Genomic DNA, 24,888 nt, shown 5'->3' with positions numbered 1-24,888 from the left:
GATGCCATTGCCAAATCTTATGCAAGGTAAACATTTTGTCCATAGATATTCAAGAAATTATTAATTCAAGAAAAAAGATATTCATGTGTTGGGGAAAAAAAATTCAATAAAAATTATGGAGAAGGTTTATGAAGTTTTCAACAGAAAATGAAAACACTTTTGAAATTACATTGTTGTATTTATTTGTACTAGGATACATTTTTCATACATTTGTTTTCAATTTAGCAAATGATATAAAATAATCTCATTTTTTTCTTTGAAAATCCTGGTTATACATGATAAAAACATGTTTATTTTCAGACAAGGCAAATTAGAAAAAAGTATAGATTATTTGAAGAAGTTTGTGGAAGTAACAGAACAAAGTGGGGAGGAGAAAGGTCTCAGCAAAGCTTGTCATAACCTGGGGAACATATTCAACTCCCTGGTAAATACAAGTATAGATAAATAATACTGTAAGCCAACTATCATTCATGTCATCTTATATTTGCAATTTGTCAGTTTGAAATCGATCTGCGACTATTAATTTTCGCAACAGAGGAAACATTCTCTATAAATACAAAGCTTAATTATTAAATGGTTAATGGTGATTAATATTTACAAGTTACAGTAAGTTGCGAAACTCCTGGATATTTCTCACCTGCAAATAAAAGTTGGTTTACAGTAATTTACTATATTCTTTTTTATCAAAAGCATGCTAATTTTATAAGTGATCTACTTAAAAAATTTAAAACCATGATCACTCCTTACAGTATAGTGTTTAACTCTTTAAATTTCAGGGTCGCTATGATGAGGCCACAGAATATTTCAGTAAGGCCTACAACATAGCCAGATCTATGTCAGACCTGGAGTCTATCAACACAAATCGAGTCCAGTATGGCATCGCCATGGCTCACAAAATGTTGAAGGGATTGAGCGAGCACATCGTCATGGGAACCAGACCAGCTCTGGAGAGACTTTGTGAATGGAAGGATTCTAGGACGGATGATTTCAAAAAGCCTTTCCCAGAGCCAAGTATGTAAAAGTCAAATTTTAAACAAAGTTGATAAATTTAAATGCATCATTAAATTAGGCTATTACAAGTTTTTTTCTATGTAAATCTAGGAAGTTTATGATACTCTTATTTAAATTTTGGCGATTTGAAAGGTAGTTGAAAAGTTATGATTTATACACTGGTGCAGTAATGCATTTAAGTTCATAATACTTGTACAAGTAAATAATCTGTATTAACAAATGCAAAACAGCAAACAAAATCAATAAATAGTACACAATCACACACTATGCAATCTATTTTTATAAATATGTTGCAGGGAGCTAAAATGTATATTTTTAAAATTGTGTATGAATTCTGTTTTATAGAACCTGAGGAGCCTTCTGCACCACCAGCTCCCGAAGAGGGGCCACAGGAATCTGAAAAATCCACATCTGAAAAAGGAGAGACAGCTGAAGTAAAGGATGAGACAGCATAGAGGGAAAAAAGATCTAGCTACAGGGAGATAACTCTTTACTTAAATTTGAGTGATATGCTACTTATTTCCCTCAAAGAGAAAAGAAAATAAATTCTGTGATATTTTATGATTATTGAAATATGCTTAATGCATACTGAATTTTGTTACAGAAGTAACAGAACAAGATCATATATATGTACTGTGCCTTTATATCTATATTGATAGTCTATGGAAATATTGAGGCACATTGTTGTTTGCATTCCATTCTTCTGATTGTCATTCTCTATACATAATGTTGATTGTATATTTTTGTTCTGTAAATCCATCATTAAATACATTATGTATACTTTTGTTTGTCAATTTGTACTTTTTCTGTATTCATCCAGAAAAGGGCTTTTAAAAGATAATGTAATAGGGGATGCAAGATATATATAGGAGATATAATTTTAAATTTAATGCCCCATCCAGGGTATATTAGTAATGCAACATAAAACTCTCATCAGTATGTATTAGTTTATCAAGTTGAAAAATTATTAATATGAATTTCCTTTAAAACTGACTTTAAGAAAATTTGATTAATCAAAAGCATTGATTCAGTTGAATTGCTTACATTACTATATATAGGAAAAGTGATCTTAATGTCAAAAGAAAGGTCAAGTTAAAAATGTTGATGCAGTCAAATAGCATCGGCATGTATCAACATAAGAAGTTTGCAGATGAAAATATCTTGAATGATTTCTTTGAAACTTAAACACTGATTTAAGAATTAAAAGTGAAGTCAAGGTAAAAAATGCAGTTGAATAGAGCTCTGACATCAGTAATATCAACATATGAAGTTTGATAACAATTTCTTGGATATTTTTTATGCACCCTGATCGATAGATAAGGGCGTATATTGTTTTTTTCCTCTCTGTCTGTTTGTCATTATATGTTTGCGTGATTTTTACTCCAAAATGAAATGTGAAAGTATATGTTATAATGTAGTAAGAGATTAAATTTTGCAACCTTGTCAGAACTCGGAAGCAAAATCCATTACCTCTTAATCATAGGGGCTTGTCTTCCGGATTGATAAATGTAAAATATTTTTTTTTTAATTTGTATCTACATTAAATACACTCTAAAAGTTGCTTTAATAAAGATTCTGACATGATCAGGCGAGAAAAATAATGTTAAAAAAAAGTACTACACCTATATACATGAGAGTTTATGTATATAGGTGTAGTACTTTTTTTTAAAATCTTTATTATAAAGCAACTTTTAGAGTGTATTTAATGTAGATACAAATTAAAAAAAAAACATTTTACATTTATCAATCCGGAAGACAAGCCCCTATGCTTTTTTACCGGTACGTGTCCCTAGTTTTAATTAAATTGAATTGATTTTTCGTAAGTTATAAAAAGAGAGTTGACTTTCAAATATTTAATACTAGAAAAAGAAAAAAGAAAGCAGAGACATATATGGTTTTATATGTCTCTGAAGAAAGAAAGAAGAAAAATTATGCCTTTTTCCGGATTTTTTTTTTTCAATTTAGACAGCATGATGAACATCCGGTCTCTCTAACATGTCCTCGAAAAGCAAACATGTCGCTCAATCCCCTCAGAGTAAGAGCATAGGAGTCGGCAGTTGTATCTATATAACACCGTAAAGAACAATCGTAGAGCTTGTTTGGCTGTATATGTGTTTGCAATGTGAGTGGTTAATGGTTCATCTAACTTCTAAGCTGTACATGTAGTTTCTAAACTAAAGAAAATAGGAGAACACAGTTTGTCTGACGGAATATTTTTTTCAAGCTTGATTCAGTGATTAGGCCTATAATGTATCATGTCAGTTTGTAATATTCAATAACATGTGCATTGAATTTACAGGCACCTGACGTTACTTATTTTTCTTTTAATAAAACATACCTATACCAATAATAAACAAGTTACCCACCGCCATCTTGGTTCACTTGTATTTTCGTCTGAAGCTCCGTAAAATAAATTCCCAGTAACCATATTCTTTCTGTTTCCAGTCTTTCAAGGTCTAAACGTACGGCCAGTGCAACCAGAAAGGGCGCATCACCCTTGCAAATATTACAAATCCCTCTAAACAGCTAAAATCCAAGATGGCGGTCTCGATGGGTACTTTGTATCTGTATCAGTATTGGTACATCACAGTAACCCGTAGGGCTGTGACGGAGAGAGGGTGCGTTTAGTCGTGCTGATGTTCCAAAGCTGACTTAAAGCTTTCTAGCTTGAGAGCGCGGACGACTTCTTCTTCCAGATGGTTCCAATCTAGCGCAGTGCGTATATATAAAGAACGAGTTCTTGAGTTGGTCTGTCTTTGCGTCTGGTATTTCTACTGCTCTGCTGTTATTTCTTATCCTGCTATATATAATATTTGTTGCTTGATAATCTTCATACACTTTGGGTCTGATGTTTCTTTTCTGTTTTTGGAATGTGATGTATTGATCGGGTTTAATGGCTGGTATCTGCCCCTCAACCACTTTGTAGAAAAAGATTAGACGTTGTTGTTGGCGTCTGGTTTCTAATAAAGGAAGGTCAAGTTCTTTGAGCATCTTTGTCATTGTGCCCTCTTCCCTTGATTTATAATCTTTTGTTATGAATCTCGCACCTCTTCTTTGTATGGATTCTAGTTTTGTTGTTTCTTGTTTGGTGTATGGATCCCAGATGACAGCTCCATACTCCATTATGGATCTTACTAGTGCTATATATGCAATCTTTCTACATTCCCTTGGACATTGTTGCAAGTTCCTTCTTAGGAAGCCTAAGGTGGAGTTGGCTTTGTTTGAGATGTTGTTTATATGTTCTTTCCATTTCAGGTCTTCTTGTATTTGGAGTCCTAAGTAGGGATTTGATGCCACTTGTTCTAGGGTGTGGTTCTCAAGGGTGTATTGGCTGTTTATCTTTTTACTTATGCTTGATATATAGCATTTCTTTGCATTGAATCTCATGGAAACCCCAGTCTGATGCCCACTGTTCCAGTTTTTCGAGATCCTTTTGTAATAGGTTTTAAGCTTTAGACGATTTAATTTCCCTGTACAAAAGACAATTGTCGGCAAAGAGCCTAACTGAAGATTTTACTGCATCAGGAAGATCATTTATGTGACGGAGAAAAAGTATAGGCCCAAGTACTGTTCCCTGCAGAACCCCGGATTCCACACTGGTGTCGACTGAGTATTCCCCTTCTTACTGGACTCTCATTGTCCTTTTTGTAAGGAAATTTGTTAACCAATTATGGATGTCTCCTCTTATCCCGTATTGATTGAGTTTGTGCAGGAGTCTATCATGGGGGACAGTGTCGAATGTTTTGGAGAAATCCAGGATCGCTACGTCTACTTGGTGGCCCTAATCGTAGGATTGTAACATGTATGGTAATAGCTAGTTGCGTTTCGCATGAATATCCAGACCTGAAGCCATGGTTCGAGGATGTTAATATTTTATTGCTTTCCAAATGTTTCATCATTTGTCGACATATAATATGCTCACGCCTCTAGTAGCTTGCAAGGTACTGATGTTAAGGAGACTGGTCTAGTTTTCAGCTGCATGTCTATCACCTTTTTTGTAGATACACGATAATTGTTTGCGCTGAGCCAGTCTTTTGACAGTTTCCCAGTGTCTAGAGAGTCTTGGTATATAATCGACAATAATGGTGCTATTTGGTCTGCACATTGTTTCAGGACTCTGTTTGGGATGTTATCTGGTCCGGCTGCTTTTGATGGATTGATGTTTTTCAGCAGTTTTACCACGCCTTCTTCCCTGATGATTATTCTTCTTATTCCTGATTTGAGGTTGATGTTTGTAGAGGGCATTACTTTTATTTTTTCCTTTGTGAAGACTGATGAAAATTGTCTTAAAAGGATTTTTGTTTTTTCTTTGCCGTCGTTGATTAAATGCCCTTTATCTTTTAGGGGTGCTACTCCGATGTTATCCTGTTTGCGTGATTTGACATATTTCCAGAATGGTTTCAAGTTGTTCTTATCCATGCCTCGCTAGGATTGCTGTATTTATGTAGTTCCATTCTACTAAAGTTCCTAATTTGTCTTTCACATTCTTTTTGATGGTGTTTGTAATTTGTCCATGACCCTGTTCTTCTTGCTTGGTTGTAAAGATTTTGTTTCTTTTTGATCATCTTTTTGAATTGTTTACTATTAGGTATGGGTATATTTTTTTTATTAAAAGAAAAATAAGTAATGTCAGGTGCCTGTGATTGAATTGATAGAAAGTACCGTCGATTTGGAAAATTTTTAACAGTTACTTTGACAGGACCCTCCCCTATCCCTAAATATTCAACCCCAGGACTTGTTGGACATTTTTTTTTTACAAATTATATTTATTACACTTATTCATCATAAGCGCAATAGGAAACAAGAGGCCCATGGGCCACATCGCTCACCTGAGTACTGTAGCTATGAAAAAGTAGAAATAGGTTTATTACTGAAAAGTTAAAATCCAAAAGTAATCCCATGATCAATCATGGATTTTGCTATTCTTCAATGAATTTTCCTATATATTTCTATGTGAAACTTTAGTCAGCCATCTTGGCCCCGCCCTACCTCCGGGGGTCATGATTTGAACAATTTGAATCTACACTATCTGAGGATGCTTCCATATAAATATGATGAATTATGCCTTTGTCATTCTTGAAAGAAGATTTTTAAAGAATTTTCCTATATACTTCTATGTAAAACTTTGGTCGGCCATTTTGGCCCCGCCCTACTCCCGGGGGTCATGATTTGAACAAATTTGATTCTACACTACCTGAGGGTGTTACCCCATAACTTTCATCTTTTCTGGCACAGTGGTTCTTGAGAAGAAGATTTTTAAAGAATTTTCCTATATATTTCTATGTAAAACTTTGGTCGGCCATGTTGGCCCCGCCCTACCCCCGGGGGTCATGATTTGAACAAACTTGAATCTACAATACCTGAGGATTTTACCCCATAAGTTTTATCTTTCCTGGCACAGTGGTTCTTGAGAAGAAGATTTTTAAAGAATTTTCCAATATGTTTCTATGTAAAACTTTGGTCGGCCATTTTGGCCTCGCCCTAACCCTGGGGGTCATGATTTGAACAAACTTGAATCTACACTACCTGAGGATGTTACCCCATAAGTTTTATCTTTCCTGGCTAAGTGGTTCTTGAGAAGAAGATTTTTAAAGAATTTTCCAATATATTTCTATGTAAAACTTTGGTCGGCCATTTTGGCCCCGCCCTACCCCCTGGGGTCATGATTTGAACAAACTTGAATCTACACTACCTGAGCATGCTTCCATATAAATATGATGAATTATGGCTCTGTCATTCTTGAGAAGAAGATTTTTAAAGAATTTTCCTATATATTTCTATGTAAAACTTTGATCGGCCATTTTGGCCCCGCCCTATCCCCGGGGGTCATGATTTGAACAAACTTGAATCTTCACTACTTGAGGATGCTTCCATATAAATTTGATGAATTTTGGCTCTGTCATTCTTGAGAAGGAGATTTTTAAAGAATTTTCCTATATATTTCTATGTAAAACTTTAGTCAGCCATCTTGGCCCCGCCCTACCCCCAGGGGTCATGATTTGAACAAATTTGATTCTACACTACCTGAGGGTGTTACCCCATAACTTTCATCTTTTCTGGCACAGTGGTTCTTGAGAAGAAGATTTTTAAAGAATTTTCCTATATATTTCTATGTAAAACTTTGGTCGGCCATTTTGGCCCTGCCCTACCCCCGGGGGTCATGATTTGAACAAACTTGAATCTACACTACCTGAGGGTGTTACCCCATAAGTTTCATCTTTCCTGGCACAGTGGTTCTTGAGAAGAAGATTTTTAAAACATGCCACCAAATTTTCATTAATTCCCAATTATCTCCCCTTGAATAAGGGCGTGGCCCTTCATTTGAACAAACTTGAATCCCCTTCACCCAAGGATGCTTTGTGGCAAGTTTGGTTGAAATTGGCCCAGTGGTTCTTGAGAAGAAGTCGAAAATGTGAAAAGTTTATTGACAGACAGACAGACGGACGCCGGACAAAATGTGATCAGAAAAGCTCACTTGAGCCTTCGGCTCAGGTGAGCTAAAAAATCATTAAAACCCCATAATAATCGCTCCACAAAAAATACCCCACTATAGATTATAAGAGAGAAAGGTATGCCACTCAGGTTTGTTTACGTTGTACCCCCACTGGTATTTATGGGTTTAAAACATTATATTTATTTATTTCAACCTTAAGTGTCAATTCACACTGTCTCTAGATATATTTCTGTCTTAGTCCATGCTATTGGATTGACTCTGAATCTCATAAGAATCCCACAATTTCACCTTAAACAGCATTCCAGTCTGCTAGTTAAAATTTCCTTAGGTAAAGGCAATGGAAGTGCATGGAGAATGTTTCACTTATTAGGATTACGTCTGAGAGAGTTTTGCCCTGACGTAATAATCTCTCTCTGGTGTAATCATAATAGATAGGTAATACGTACATTCTCTCTGCACTTCCATGGTGTTTATGTATGGAAATTTTTGCACTTTTCATTTAAAGTCACATTTGGGATATTGAATTCCAAATAGGCAACTGATCTAAACCTGATGGAGCTGCTGCAAAGATCTTGTGCACAATGCACATGTATTGTCAAATATTTCTCAGCTTTTATTTTTTTATTACAGAGGCATGGAACCATTGATACTAATTATCTCAGTTCTATTACCAGGATTGGTCAATTGCCCACAATTTAAATGCAAAGAATATTTGATCAAACAGGTTCATTACTTACCTGACAGCCTGGAGAAGTATCGGACCTACTGTACCTCCTCATGCAATGAACTCGAGCCTCATTTGGTGGTCAACGAATGGGGAAATGAAACCTGGATAGGATGTTTCAAAAACATTGAAGTTGCAGGTTACTGTGTAGAATATAATTCTGGTAAAGGAACATTACAGAGTCACCAAAGTGGATATTGTAGGGATTTTGATGAACCGTGTCCTGGAAAGTATGATTCAAGAGACAGTTTCAAGTATAGACAATGTTTTTATCAGCACGGAGGCATTCAGACCTGGGAGAGCCTTTATGAAAGTAAAAAAGATCTAGAAAATAGACTTGAAACATGCAATGGGAATACATGTACAGAAGACGATAAAACTAAATATTACATGATCATTCCCATTGCTATTTTAAGCATCGCATTTATTTTTTTAGCAATCCTCACTATTCTTAAGAATAGGAAGCAACCCACAGATAACAAAAATATGGAAGGCAAAGAATCACTGACAGAAAATACGGAATTGTCAACCTCATCTGCTAACTATTGTGATGAAGAGGGATACCATAGCCTCCATAGCTCTCAAGACAAACAAGCAAATAAATCAGCTCCAGTTAAGGCCATTTTGCATCAACCTTGCAGTGAGCCAAGTGATGCACCCAGAGGAAATCCTTATTTGTTGGTGGATACTGAAAATATTGATGTAAATGATGCTCTTAAATAGACACTTACTGTTAGAATTACAGATTATAGAAGATTATAGTCTATGACATATAAAGTGCTGATTTCTAACTATGTAAAATGTGGAGGCATCCTGACAGTGACTTGTCTGTTTATTATATAACAAATTAACAATTCATGTACATGTGGTAGGTGGCTGCTTAATACAGATTTGACTGTATTTGCAAATTTATTTTAAAAATGTCAGTGTAAGTGGGAAGAATTCCTCTTTGCTCTTGGTGTAACTCAATCATAATTCATGTTCATTAATTTTTTGAATATCATTTAGCAATTTCACTCTGTATTTTGTTACTTATGCTTTTGTATGCCTTCCGGGCCCAAAATTGGAAATAAATACTTACTAATTACACGACTTTGCAATGAACGCAACATATTAAAGGCATTCAGCTGCTGCTACAGTTTGATGTTGTGAACAGTATCTCATTACCCAGTAACTGATTTCTGGAAATTGTTTATAATAGGTGTGGGATACAGTAAAAGCAGAAATATTCTTTTGGGAGTTAATTTTGTATTCCGGTACATGTATTTCAATGAAATTAAATAAACTTGATAATTTTAAATAACTATGTATGGAATTGGGTTATTTCTGAAACAACAAAATTTAATGCCTATGAAACCTTTATACTGTTCATAGCTGACAATTCCCCACAAACAGAATCTGGGGGGATAAGATGAGCTGATTGCCCATGCCAACTTCCTGAGAAGATTTTTCCTAATAAACTTCAATGAAAAACTTGGATTCCCTATTGTGGCCTCGCTCTACCCCATGGGGTAATGATTTTTACAAATAAGAATCTACACTACCAAAGCATGCCTCCACATAAGTTTCAGCTTTTCTGGCTTAGTGGTTCTTGAAAAGATATTTTAATGCCTCCACTCTTTTTTTGTTTTTTCTTATTATAATAATTATCTCCCCTTGTAAGGGGACTTGGCCCTTCATTTTTACAATATATTAAACTCCCCTTCACCCAAACATGCTTTGTGCCTAGTTTGGTTAAAATTAGCCCAAGGGTTCTTGAGAAGAAGTTGAAAATGTGAGAAGTTGACAGACAAACAGATGGATGGACATCTAGACAGACGGAGGGTGATCAGAAAAGCTCACATGAGCTTTCAACTCAGGTGAGCTAAGATAATCATATCCTAGTAGAGCATTTTCTGGGGATAAAACCTTCAGTCCTCATTTTTTAACACAGAAAAAAGGTCATTAGATAGGATTATTTATTTAGGAAAAAGTTTATGTGACTCAATTTACAATGCTTCTGTGTCAGTTATATGACCAACCTGCACTTACTACAGTTAAACAATGTAAATAATTGAAAAATATAACAAATATTAATTTAGCTACCTTTTGTATCTGATATATCAATATAAACAATATTGCTTATATCAATTACCACTTTCATAGTCCATATATAATAATTTGCAACAAGTTCATAATACATGTACCCAGTGCATTCTTAAAGAGAAAAAAAGCAGAATAACAGAATTTCAAAATTGCATCATCATTCTGATCACTTAAAAAGTAATTTTAAAAAAGTTTTTAAAAGTTAATTAAGTATTGATATCAATACAACATACATGTGCCTCTATTGTTAAGACAATCTACATAAATTTGTGAAATATTAAACACATCAAGTATTTCTAGTGAAAAGTTCTGTCCCTTTTCATTTATTTCCTTCTTCAAGCCATGTAGCTTCCATCAGGGGTGACCTTTGCCCTGTTCTGAATGGCATCCAACACCACTTGGCTGATGTTGCCCTCTTTCTCCTCCAGGAGGCGCTGTAACCAGCCTCCCTCATTATGGAAACCCATCCCCAGCATCTGTTGCAGGCATGTATTCCAAACAATGATTGTAAATTTGACACAGTAAAAGGAGTAATAGTGTACTGGGGGGTATTTAAAAAATATTTACCTGTGGGATAGATCAGCTGGGCATCAGGAGGGGGCTACATGGGGGCAGTGGCCTGAGGGGTGGGGGTTCTTCCCGACCCATTACCATCCTCCAGGAGGGTCCAGGCCTCAAAGTGTCTTTGTTGACATCTGCGTCAGTCTTGTTCGCACTGCTGGTGGATGGACCTTGGTCTACCTCTTACTGTTTTAAATGGAAAGGGCAGTTGTTTAGCTTTGCAGATTCAAACTAAGATGTGACGTGATATAACTATTTAGAAAGAATATTAATTAAACAGCTATTTCAAAATTGAAACATGTAAATTGAGGTCAGTTATGATAGAAATTAAACCATGCATCTTTTCTTTTTCTGGTACATGTATTAATTGTTTGCACAAAATTTCATAGTTAAAATTTATCCCAAATTAAAGCTCTTGCCCTCTCTTTGTTTTTAGAAGAGACACACTTTAATAGTTTACCTGTCAAAGATCATTGACAGACAGACATGTATGTCACAGGTGGTAAAAAAATCAAGTCTCAACCGGGACTTGAACCCAGGGCCTCTGGCGTATCGTGCCAGCGCTCTAACCAACTGAGCTATTGAGACCCGATTTATTGACTGACTTTCTCGCACCTGTGAACCCGGTGACATATTCCCCCTCTTCGTAGAAATTCGTCCTCGAATTCTATGAGTTAAGGAAAAGCGTGAAGCATATTCCAAGGGAACAGTGGGTTTTGTACGTTGGGCGCCAAATGTCACAGGTGGTGAAAAATCAAGTCTCAACCGGGACTCGAACCCAGGGCTTCTGGCGTACCGTGCCAGCGCTCTAACCAACTGAGCTATTGAGACCCGATATATTGACTGACATTCACACACCTGTGAACCCGATGACACATAGAAATGGCTTCAATTACGAGGTACATGTACTACCGTTATGTAAAAAAAGAGGACATACATATGAGCGTTTGATATCTTGCATTTAGATAAAATGTGCAGCTAATATAATAATTTTGAAATTAAATACATTGGATATACATATTGTTGTACAGTTTTTAGCCGGGCTTATTGCTCAAAGAGCAATTGCCGGCTTATGCGATCCTGTTCAAGGCAGGATGTTAACCCCATAGTCGCCATTTTAAAGTTACGTGCAAAAATATAGTTCTTACTCTCAACCGCTTTTGAGATAACACAAACGCTAAATAAAGCAACAAAAATAAAACGAAGTTTTATCTATATAAAATTAACATTAGTAGTAATGACTTTGAAAACTTCATAAGTCAAAGAACATAGTTCATTAGCGTAAGGATTTTTGATAATCAGTGTTACCGTAGTTCTCTACACATACGAGGTAAAGCAGGAGAGGGAACCAGACTGGCCTGTTTGTTTACATTCAGCTGCGGTACCAGATTAATTCTGATTCTGACAAAATCCAAAATCGGACCGTAGTATTAGGATTGAAAAACTCCCCGTCAGTGTCTTATCATTTACATTGATAGTTTTAAAATATTTTTTTATCAGAATATAAACGTGATTCATGTAAGAAATCCCTTCTACTCTGTAAATGAGCCCGGCTCTCTGTACTTCTGAGTACTTTGATTAATTGTACTACATGTATGTACATGTTTACAATACATGTACAAAAATTCATTGTATAATGGTAATAGCGTAGGTTAAATATTGTAAACTAGTCTGTAAAAGGCAAACAGAGAAAATGATATGAAAATTTAATTTAAATTAAATGAATATTCGACTATTGTTCGACTATAATAACATCCGACTATTCGAATTAGCTGTCCAAATAAAATTGACATCCCTATAAATTTTATAAGTAACCCACTTAAAAAATGATCATGATCACTCCTTAGGCCGCAGAGTATTTCAGTAAAGCCTACAATATAGCCAGATCTATGTCAGACCTGGAGTCTATCAACACTAACCGAGTTTAGTACGACATCGCCATGGCTCACAAGATGTTGAAGGGAATGAGCGAGCACATCGTCATGGGAACCAGACCAGCTCTGGAGAGACTGTGTGAATGGAAGGACTCTAGGACGGATGATTTCAAAAAGCCTTTCCCAGAGCCAAGTTAGTAAACGTAACAATTCAAAAAAATGTGAAATTTAGAATTCATGAATTGTGAACAAAAATTAATCAGTTACTGATAACTAAAACCAACTTTTACGAACAATTCCCATTCTAAAATTCAAGAAACATTTGAGTCGTTAATGCACAAAGAGGGCAAAAAAAATGTGAACATGTGAATATTTCTGTAAAGAAAATAGTTTAAAGAAATTTTATTTCAATTTTTATGGGAAATGATAAGTAACATTAAAAATACTTTCACTGAAAATGTTAGAGTTTGAAAATTTACTTGAACTGCAATGATGCCTTTCAGCCCAGTGGTTCTTGAGAAGCAGATTTTTTTAAAGATTTTTCCAATATATTCCTATGTAAAACTTTGATCGGCCATTTGGGCCCCACCCTACCCCCTGGGGCCATGATTTGAACAAAGTTGAATCTACACTACCTGGAGATGATTCCACATGAGTTTCATCTTTCCTGGCCCAGTGGTTCTTGAGAAGCAGATTTTTAAAGATTTTTCCAATACATTCCTATGTAAAACTTTGATTGGCCATTTGGGCCCCACCCTACCCCCTGGGGCCATGATTTGAACAAAGTTGAATCTACACTACCTGGAGATGATTCCACATGAGTTTCATCTTTCCTGGCCTAGTGGTTCTTGAGAAGAAGATTTTTAAAGATTTTCCCTATATATTCCTATGTAAAACTTTGATCGGCCATTATGGCCCCACCCTACCCCCTGGGGTCATGATTTGAACAAAGTTGAATCTACACTACCTGAGGATGATTCCACATGAGTTTCATCTTTCCTGACCCAGTGGTTATTAAGAAGAAGATAAAAATGTGAAAAGTTTACAACAACGACGACGACAACGACAGACAACGGACAAATTGTGATCAGAAAAGCTCACTTGAGCCTTTGGCTCAGGTGAGCTAAAAAACAGATCACACAAATTTCAGTTTCTGAAAGGAACTTCAACAATTAAATAAATTGGTTTGCGGCCGATTTTTGACGCTTGCGTCAATATGTTTCTTGTTCTGTACTTTGACGTGCTACAATTTATAGATGTTTGCTCTTACTCTCAACCGCTTTTGAGATAACACAAACGCTAAATAAAGCAACAAAAATAAAACGAAGTTTTATCTATATAAAATTAACATTAGTAGTAATGACTTTGAAAACTTCATAAGTCAAAGAACATAGTTCATTAGCGTAAGGATTTTTGATAATCAGTGTTACCGTAGTTCTCTACACATACGAGGTAAAGCAGGAGAGGGAACCAGACTGGCCTGTTTGTTTACATTCAGCTGCGGTACCAGATTAATTCTGATTCTGACAAAATCCAAAATCGGACCGTAGTATTAGGATTGAAAAACTCCCCGTCAGTGTCTTATCATTTACATTGATAGTTTTAAAATATTTTTTTATCAGAATATAAACGTGATTCATGTAAGAAATCCCTTCTACTCTGTAAATGAGCCCGGCTCTCTGTACTTCTGAGTACTTTGATTAATTGTACTACATGTATGTACATGTTTACAATACATGTACAAAAATTCATTGTATAATGGTAATAGCGTAGGTTAAATATTGTAAACTAGTCTGTAAAAGGCAAACATTTGTACACATTGGGAAATGTTTATGTTTTTGCGCCTGCGCAATGCAACGTTGTCAAGGACTTAGTCCTGTGACTAAGCGTATCTTTTACGACTAGACTTACGCCACTTGGTGAAATGCAAATTGCACCCGACTAAATTTTGGCGTAAGCCCTAGAAGTACGCCTAAGTTAAGTCTTAATTAACTTTACGACTTTTGATCAAACGGGCCCCTGACGTCAAAAGTATACGAGAAATATTTCCTTTACCGCGATTGGATATTGAAAGGTTGCGATAGAGTTCATCTTCCGACTATGCTTTACTCGCATTGGTCAAAATTTTAATGAGCTACGAAGAATTATCTCCTCGTTCAACCACGGCCAGATTGGGAGAGGATCGTACAATTTGGCCGTGGTTTGCGACGATGATGTAGGCCTAGCCATAATAATTAATATAATAGTCATCAATTATTAATAGTGAGACCGGTTCCAATATCGATCAAAGGCGGATCCAGGGCCGCCCCCCCCCTCCCATTTGTATGTAAAATTTATATATGTCCATTAATGCATTATCCTAAAACCAAGGGGAAAAATCTTATTTGTAAGAACTTGTCAGCTTGTCAGCCGGGAGCTCCTCGGGTTCTGCAAAGCCCCCGGACCCCCCAAAAGGACCCTGCCTTAGACCCACTGGGGGCTTTATTACAGCCGCCCCAGACCCCTTTGCCTTCTACTGCCCCCTCCCCCCGTTACTGGATTCCTGGATCCGCCACTGTCGATGATCAGACATATTATGTGATACACAGGGGACACCTACTTTAGTCATTTTATGGATGTATAGCTAGTCTTCCCTGGGCAAGAGGGGTTTCACTATATATAGTCAGTCCTCCCCCCCCCCCCACCCCCCACCCCAACCCCTTGGCCCAAGAGTTTTTTTTTTATTGTAAAACATTGTTTGTATACTAAACGTTTTTAGTGCTTGAATAAAACTTGAGTTATCCGTTCTAAATGAATATTAAATCAAATGATTTTGATAGTGTTTTTATAATTAAATCATTTTAACAATGCAGATTAAAAGGAAAAACTGCACGGTACGTAATGACAGCTTTACTTTTAAACTCATTGTATCTTCTTTCTATTGTCCCCATTCCATAATTGTTTTATTTAACCGGTTACATATGTATTCATGAATGCTCCACCTACCTCTAATTTGATTGGTGAAAATTATTAATAGATATTCATGAGGGAGTAGTATGGGCAGCGGAAAGGGCAAATATTTTAAGAATTATTTTACTGAACTGGTAAAAAAAAAAAAATAACGACTAATTTCCCCATGTGCACTTTCTAACACAACCACAAATAGATCGACCGCTGCTAAAACAACGACAAACGAAAAACAAGAGGCCAGGGGCCACATAGCTCACATAAGCACATAGGAAAAAGCACAAATCAGATCAGAGTTAAAAAGTTTACGGGGTGGGGGCTTGAATTTTAATACTACTTGAGAATGCCTCCATATCAATACAGCATATAACTCTGCTGTTCTTGAGAAAAAGGTTTTTAAAGATTTTTTTTACATTTTGTTTTTATATATATTACTTAGTTATAATTTGAATTTGATTATCCGTCGTTTCCCTCCCTACCCCAAAGGATCATGATTTGAAGAAATTGAATCTTCAATATATGAAGATGCTTACAAGTCAATAGGACTAAACATAGCTTTTCTGTTCTTGGGATTTTCCCTTTATTTTCCTATTGTAAAACTTAAATCCATCATTGAGACCCCACCCTAACATTGGGGGTTATGATTTGAAAAAAATTAATCCTACACTACCTGAGAATGCTTCTATATAAAAATCACTCATCATGGCTTTACTATTCTTGAGAAGAACATTTTCTTAAAAATATTTTTAATGTAAAACTTGGATGCCCCATTGTGGCCCCACCCTACCCCTGGGGGTTATGATTTGAACAAATTAAAATTTACACAACCTGAGGATGATTTCATATAAATATCATTAATCATGGCTTTGCAGTACTTGAGAAGAAGATCTTTAAAGATTTCCCTACATATTCCTTTGAAAACTTTGATACCCCACTATGGCCTCACGTTACCCCAAGGGGTCAGGATTTGAACAAACAAGAATCTACACTACGTCAGCCAAGGATGATTCAACATGAGTTTCATCTTTCCTGTTGCAATGGTTCTTGAGGAGAAGATTTTAAAAGATTTTTCCTATATATTCCTATGTAAAACTTGTATCGGCCATTGTGGCCCCACCCTACCCCAGCGGGTCTTGATTTGTACAAACTTGAATCTACACTACCAGAAGATGATTCCATTTGAGTTTCATCTTTCTTAACCCAGCAGTTCTTGAATAGAAGAGTTTTAAAAGATTTCTCCTATATATTTCTATGTAAAACTTTGATCGGTCATTGTGGTCCCATCCTATCCCCAGGGGGTCATGATTTGAACAAACTTAAATTTACACTAGCTGAGGATGATTTCAGATGAGTTTCATCTTTCCTGTCTCAATGATTCTTGAGAAGATTTTGAAAGATATTTTCCTATATATTCCTATGTGAAACTTTGATCGGTCATTGTGGCCCCACCCTATCCCTGAGGGTCATGATTTGAACAAACTTGAATCTACACTACCAAATGATGATGATTCCACATGAGTTTCATCTTTCCGTATGAAATCGCGATTAAATACATTAAACTTAGGTATAAACTAATTTTTTTTTTAAATAGAAAAAAAACTCATTTACATTCCAGATAATTTGTATGAAAAAAGACCCTCATTTTTTTCTTTTAGAATTAACTCTATGCCACATCATGTTTATGTTCCCAGGCTCTATCACGTGGACTAGGTTCCACCTCGGAGCCCCCATTTAATTTTTTCCTTTCTCTTTTTATTTAGGTAATTTATCTTTAAAAAATCGAATGAAAAAAAAAGAAAGAATTTACCTAAAATGAAAAAAAAAATCTCATTCTCCTGACGGCCGTTTCGTTACTTAGTATTATCATTTTTTTTGTTGTTACATAAAATCTAAATCTACACTTTTATTTCACCATTAAATGGAAATATAAGTAATCTGGCACTGTCTAGTTAGTATTGTATACCAGGGACATCCTCGCTAGTTTGAAACATGGGATAAATGTTGCATAACGAGTTTCGCCCGTTATGCAAATTATTCTAATGTTTCCCACTACCGTTGATGCTGTGGCATACTATATCACCGTGTATCGTCAGTAACCTAGGGGTGATTCACGTCGATTCCCTATGAAGCATGCGAACTCAAAACCCGTGGTTTGCGACGATGATAAACCTGTGTGAATAATATTTCCATTGATACTTCGCACTAATAATCCTGAGAAAACTAGAGGTACTGTGAGCAATGAGCTCACTAAATGATACCCCCCGCCTCCATATAGTTATAATTGCAAAGTCCATGTTTTGCTGTGGCCGGGAAACCCAAATTATGTGTCGGATCAATGGCAATATGTAATAAAGATTCTGTGAAAATTTCATCAAATTTCATTCATGCAGTGGTATGAGAGGAGTTGCGGATAAGAGATGGGAACCCCAAACCGTAACAGACGGACGGACGGAATTAACGATTACTATATACCCCCCCCCCCCGCTTTTCAAGCGGGGGGTATAAATATGGGGTATACATCCCGCGTACAACATGTTGCATACACCCCTTCACAACATTGATTTTTCGTCAATATTATACAATTATTGCTGTTTTTTGAGGTCAATACAATGACCTAGCCATCTGAGGAGTACAATATTCACCGAGCCTGAAGGGCGAGGTAAATATTGTACTTCGAAGATTGCTAAATCATTGTATTGACCTCAAAAAACAGTAATAATTGTTTTATTATAGGATTCACTGATAAAATGATACAGCTCATTACTTGTTAACTTGCTTTTAATTAAGTCCTAGCCAAATACTAGAGAGAAACGGAATTAAAATGTGAATAAACCTTACCAGCCGTATCAATTTGAAATGTTTTGTTTTTTTTATCAATTTTAGTAGCCATGAAAAAATAATATAATGTTAGTCTTTTTATAGGATAGATTTTGAAAGGAAGGATTATGATCAGGGAAAACTGACTGCCAAAAATTAAAAAAAAACAACATGTTGTTCAGTAAAAGTGTTGGAGGAGGGTCCCTGCATCCCCTCTTACCACCCTCTCCCTAGAATATACACATGTAATTTGCTTAGGTTTTTTTTTCACATGAAAAAAAAATCACAGTCGTTTAAATAGCTTTCCAAAACAATTTGTATCAATTTGAAATTCCCCAATCTATTTTTAGATCAATGTAGAGGAAATAAATCCTTGTATTGACCTGGAACGTCACGTGCAGGTCAATACAACGTAGTATTTTTCTAACATAGTTGGATCTCAGCCAATCAGAGAGATGGAAATTATTCAATCATATAATAATTTTATATGCGAACTGTTTTATTTACAGACAATTTGTACAAACGTTTATATTGTAAACATGTATTTAACAATAACATAAAAGTGATGATGAAGCAAAGCTTTATTCTGAAAGATCATAAACACATTGTAACGTCAATCTTGCTCCGATCCTCGGAATTGTGTTGAGGTGTTTGATAAAACTAGAAGGTGTTCAGTGGATTCATAGGTATCCATCACAGGCACTTGTTTCTGTAATAAATTTTTGACCCATAGTATAATAATAACACAAGGTATCTAACTCCGATTTACACCGAGTACCCCCCCCCCTCCCTTAGAATTGCGCTCATTTACACTTTCAGAGGAAATGCACAGGTAAACTGTTTATACCTATGTCATCTACGATAATTTATCTACACAACTATATATAGATTGCACAGGGGCCGTATCCATATACTTCTTAGATAATGCTTTCTTCCGTAGGCATAAACTTTCTGGCGAAAAATATCCCTAATTTGAGAAAATGGACAAAGAACGGACATTGACTCCCTTTCTCTCGCTTCGGAAGCATACACCGCGCACAACATAGCACACACCCCGCATGTTGGGATATACCAGGTGTATATACAACTAGACAGTGATACCTTAAATAATTGGTTGTTTTCTGATTATGGTAATTTTCGTCCTTTCCGCTGCCCATAGAGTAGTCCCAGGGAGTACCTCTGATTTTTCAGGGAGTAGACTAAGATTAGGGAAATAGTCTCTTCTCATGGAAATATACAGCTTTTTATATCGAGTAATAACAGTAGAATATTAATAACGTTCAATGACTTAATTTTTATACCCCCCGCTTGAAAAGCGGGAGGGTATAATTATAGTAATCGTTATTTCCGTCCGTCTGCACGTCCTTCCGTCCGTCCGTCTTTCCATCCGTCTGTTACGCTTTGGGATACCCATCTCTTATCCGCAACTCCTCTCATACCACTGAATGAAATTTGATGAAACTTTCACAGAATCTTTATTACATATTGCCATTGTGCACCTCCTATTTTACTTTTTGATCCGACACATATTTTTGGTTTCCCGGTCACAGCAAATCATGGACTTTGCAATTATAACTATATGCAGGCGGGGGTATCATTTAGTGAGCTCATCGCTCACAGTACCACTAGTTTTGTTAAGAGATTTTTGGCTTTATACCTCCTCTCCGTGTAATTTTACGCCCCTCGGAACAGTGTTAAGGTAGGATTCTTCTCACAATGAAATTTTTACAGAATCAAGAGGACAATATCACTAAGTGATGGTATCAGTGAGATTAAATTTGAACGTTTAATATTAGAGACAAGGTCAGGTCAAGGTCATTACCTTTTTCCTGGATATTAAGAATCTAGCTGCAGAACTGTAGCTCTCAGAAAAAATATTTTGACAGACCGGAGAGCTACACTGCCACCCATTGGAAAAACTCTATATTTATTGCACACGAAAGTTGCGCTTGCTTATGGATTAATTCTTCCAAATTTTTACCTCAATTGCATAAAATTTGGATTTCGACAAATTTTGTAATTCTCTATCAAGTACTTTTGTAGTTGACATCTCCGGTCTGTCAAAATATTTTTTTCGGGGAGCTACAGTTCTGAAGCTATTTCCAATCATGCGATCCCTACTTGTAATTCAAAGATTTAATGTTTTTTCTTACCATATAGGTAATATAATTGGTTATATAGATGATATAACCAAATTGACATGGATAATTTAAATAAAATGGATATTTGCTAATCCGAATTTCCTCTACTTTTCTTAATTTTTTTTAGGATTTATTAGTTATTTTTATATGCTTCCTATATCTAACTTTTTCTAATTTTCACATATAGTAAAGCTGTCACATAAAGGTACAAAATGATACAAAAACTAAAAGTTTTGATCGTTTTACGTTTACTAAAAGAGAAATAACACTTTTTACGGATTTTTGGCTCAAATCTGTACTTAGATTTGAAGAATTTAAAAGCCAAGATAGTTCTAGTATGTGTGAAAATCTTATTTATTTGATATATTTTGAAACTTTAGTCCCTTATTTAATTTAACTTACATTTGAAAACTTCGTCTAGTCTTTGATTCCGTAAAAATTATAACAAAGTTCAATGACAATGTTCTATAAAAAATTTTTAGACGCAGAAAAGAATATATTTTTTTTATACGCCACCATTCCGCCAAAAATATAGTCCCTGCTAGTTTTCAAACGCAGTTTACCATTTCTATTTAAAGTTGTAGAATTGTGAAGAGGAAAGAAAAATATGGTCTTTTAAATCTCTTACATCTAAATATATACGACATATCAACAATTATACTTAAAGTCTTTGAATATTCCATCTAGTCAGAAACCAGAGAAGAATCCTACCTTAAATATCTTTCTTTACAGGCATTATATCCTACTGAAAAAGTATAATTTTTCAATTATTTGAACCAATTTTTTTGTTTGCAAATTTAGGGTAATAAATGATATGGACTAAAACTGACTCTTTTTCAGGTGGGGGGCAGGCGCGCGCCCCCCTAAAACTAAACATAGTCATGTTTAAAATGACATTTAATTATTTCCGGGGGCTTCGCCCCCTGAAACCCACCAGGACATTGCCCTGGACCCACTGGGAGCCTTGTATTCCCCATTCAATTCCTGGATCCGATGCTTTATTAATTTACTGTTGTATTCCCCATGATGCTTTATTAAAGACGTAAGAATTTTAATTCCTATGTTCCTCCGTACATTAATATCCAATCGGCAATCGCCTCCCCGCATTGAGTGACACAAAATACTTTCACAGACCTAGCTATTCCGCCTCCCCACAATTTGCCGTAGACCTACCGTGCAGTGAATATCAGAGACAAAATCATGTACAGGTAAATTTTGTGTAAAGTTTACGGAATTATTTTAACATGATATTGAAGTGACAGCACATACAACTTAATAACTAGCTGATTTACTTTTAAAACATGCTTTAATATTGAGGTGCGCATGTCCGCACACTCCGCTGGGACATCTAGCGCTGTGCCAGTGAAAATTGTCGCAATCATTTATATGTAGGGCCTATAGGTGTTAATTGCAGCTATAATTGAAAACACAATTTTAAATAATAATATTTTGATATTTCACGTTATTGTGTCAGTTTTTCGAAAGGACGGACGTAAGGGATCGATGTGTATGTTTGTAAACAAATCTGTCAAACGATAGAAGGGAATTCCTGGTGATCAGGATTTGTGTTACAAGTGTATAAAGAGAAAGGGAATAAAATGTTAATTAAATGATTATGCCCCTATCTTTTTTATTCTTTAAAAATGTAAAGATAGCTTTTGTCGATACCTATGCGGCGATATAGTATTTTCTTCACACGTGCCTGGGTCTTAATCGTTGCGTTCTTGTCAATATAATGCGCATGTCATGACCATGATGACGTAGAAGTAAGGAAAATCTATGAATAGCAGTGTGTCGGGACAAGCCCTCATCACATGTGCATATGTAATGTTTAAGGTCCTTTATACAAATAATTTTTAAACCAATAGTATAATAATAACACAAGGTGTTATTATTATATACTATGGGTTTAAGAATTATTTCCGAAACAAGTGCCCGTGTGCTGTACATAAAATAATAAAGCGCTGTACATAAAATAATAAATCATAGAATAAATTTAAGCTAACCATGATTATTAAATTATTTTAGGAGTGGGGGTGTTATTTAGGAAATTCAAAACATTTTCATACATGCAGTACATATAACTAAAATGCAACTAATGAATGTTTATCATATTAAACAAAACAAGATTAACATATACTGGATTCTCTCTATCATTTTGGGGACTAAGGGTCGCCCCTCTCTGAAAATCTGCGAGGTTTTTCACACTTGAATTCTTCAAACTATCGCAGTTCTACTTACCGCATGATCAATTTCTCGACTGTGGGCGCAATTCACATGCACAATTTCAGCGGCACTTAGGGACTTACATCATGTACACGTCTCAAAAAATAAATACGGAAAATTCGACATGATATTTTACCCAAATTATAATACTTACATGAAGTATTGGGAAGAAACAGGAGAGAGAGAGAGAGAGAGAGAATTAAAATTGGGGAAGACTAATTAAGACCGTAAATAAAAGAAAGTATATTATTATGAGAAAAATATTTGTGTACAGGCTATAATATATATAATTTTTGCTCCAATCAACATAACCTTAGAAAAATACCGACAAATTAAATAATACAAAGGATGAATAATATTTAAAATATATGTCAATTTATTTAAACACAAGGAAGAATATTCAACAAAGGCAATTTGAAAGCAACTAAAGGAATATTATAATTTATTTGATGTCTTAAGTGCATCCCCTCTCCTTGGAATAAATTATATTTTGTTTTTTGGTTTGTTGGTTGGGGTGAAAAGTATACGTTCTTTGTATATATTATTTCCCCTACCAACAGCGTTCAGCGTTGATATAATTAATGTTAGTGGGTGGATATTGTATGTTATGATATGTATTTATGTAAATGGAAAAAAAAAGCTTCAAAATAATACATTAAAAAAAATAATTTTTTAGGATTTATTAGTTATTTTTTATGCTTCCTATATTTAACTTTTTCTTATTTTCACATATAGTAAAGCTGTCACATAAAGGTACAAAATGATACAAAAACTAAAAGTTTTGATCGTTTACTAAGAGAGAAATAACACTTTTTACGGATTTTTGGCTCAAATCTGTACTTAGATTTGAAGAATTTAAAAGCCAAGATAGTTCTAGTATGTGTGAAATTCTTATTTATTTGATATATTTTGAAACTTTAGTCCCTTAGTTAATTTAACTTACATTTGAAAACTTCGTCTAGTCTTTGATTGCGTAAAAATTATAACTAAATTCAATGTTCTATAATAGTTTTTTTAAGAAGCAGAAAAGAATATATTTTTTATACGCCACCATTCCGCCAAAAAATATAGTCCCTGCTACTTTTCAAACGCAGTTTACCATTTCTATTTAAAGTTGTAAAATTGTGAAGAGGAAAGAAAAACATGGTCTTTTAAATTTCTCACATCTAAATATATACGACATATCAACAAATATACTTTGAATATTCCATCTAGTCAGAAACCAGAGAAGAATCCTACCTTAAATATCTTTCTTTAAAGGCATTATATCCTACTGAAAAAGTATAATTTTTCAATTATTTGAACCAAGGTTTTTGTTTGCAAATTTAGGGTAATAAATGATAGGGACTCTTTGGTGAGTAAAACTAGACTCTCATCAAGACATTTCAGTGGCGGATTTAAGGGGGGCGCACCCGGCGCGCGCCCCCCTTAAGTTGTCAAAGTTAGCATAAAACATAGTTTTGTCGAGAAAATGTTTACAATGTCTACTTGGTAGACCTCATTTTTACCCTACAAAACCTCTACAATCCAAGAGCTTCCGGGGGCTTCGCCCCCTGAAACCCACCAGGACATTGCCCTGGACCCACTGGGAGCCTCAAGGCGGCCCCCAGACCCCCGGCCTGAATCTGGCGCCCCCCCTAACTTCAATTCCTGGATCCGCCCCTGCATTTATTACCGATTTACTGTTGTATTCCCCATGTTGCTTTATTATGGTCATAAGAATTTTAATTCCTATGTTCCTCCGTACATTAATATCCAATCGAATCGCCTCCCCGCATTTGAGTGACACAAAATATTGCCACAGGCTATCCCGCCTCCCCACATTGATACAAAATTTGCCGTAGACCTACCGTGCAGTGAATATCAGAGACAGAATCATGTACAGGTAAATTTTGTGTAAAGTTTACGGAATTATTTTAACATGATATTGAAGTGACAGCACATACAACTTAATAACTAGCTGATTTACTTTTAAAACATGCTTTAATATTGAGGTGCGCATGTCCGCACACTCCGCTGGGACATCTAGCGCTGTGCCAGTGAAAATTG

General features: G+C 35.5%; 1 protein-coding gene and 1 non-coding gene across 2 annotated transcripts; one reads left to right on the top strand and one right to left on the bottom strand.

Annotated features, from left to right (window-relative positions):
* The first annotated feature begins 3,012 nt into the window (after positions 1-3,012).
* LOC134266791 (uncharacterized) lies at positions 3,013-9,278 on the top strand. Its single transcript, XM_062749020.1, has 2 exons — positions 3,013-3,133; positions 8,096-9,278. The coding sequence occupies exon 2, from the start codon at positions 8,100-8,102 to the stop codon at positions 8,910-8,912; it is 813 nt and encodes a 270-aa protein (XP_062605004.1). The 5' UTR covers positions 3,013-3,133; positions 8,096-8,099; the 3' UTR covers positions 8,913-9,278.
* A 2,071-nt stretch (positions 9,279-11,349) lies between these two features.
* On the bottom strand, positions 11,350-11,423 carry Trnai-gau (transfer RNA isoleucine (anticodon GAU)). Its single transcript has one exon. It is a non-coding gene; the product is annotated as a tRNA-Ile (tRNA).
* Between the last annotated feature and the right edge of the window lie 13,465 nt (positions 11,424-24,888).

Source organism: Saccostrea cucullata, unplaced genomic scaffold, assembly GCF_032062105.1.
Source record: "Saccostrea cucullata isolate Sc308-1 unplaced genomic scaffold, CSIRO_AGI_Scuc_v1 ctg9771, whole genome shotgun sequence".
Lineage (NCBI taxonomy): Eukaryota > Metazoa > Mollusca > Bivalvia > Ostreida > Ostreidae > Saccostrea > Saccostrea cuccullata.
This window is presented reverse-complemented; position numbering and strand designations above follow the sequence as displayed.

Coding starts and splice junctions, on each gene's coding strand:
- LOC134266791 (XM_062749020.1), top strand. CDS start 8,100: ATGGAACCATTGATACTAATTATCTCAGTTCTATTACCAGGATTGGTC.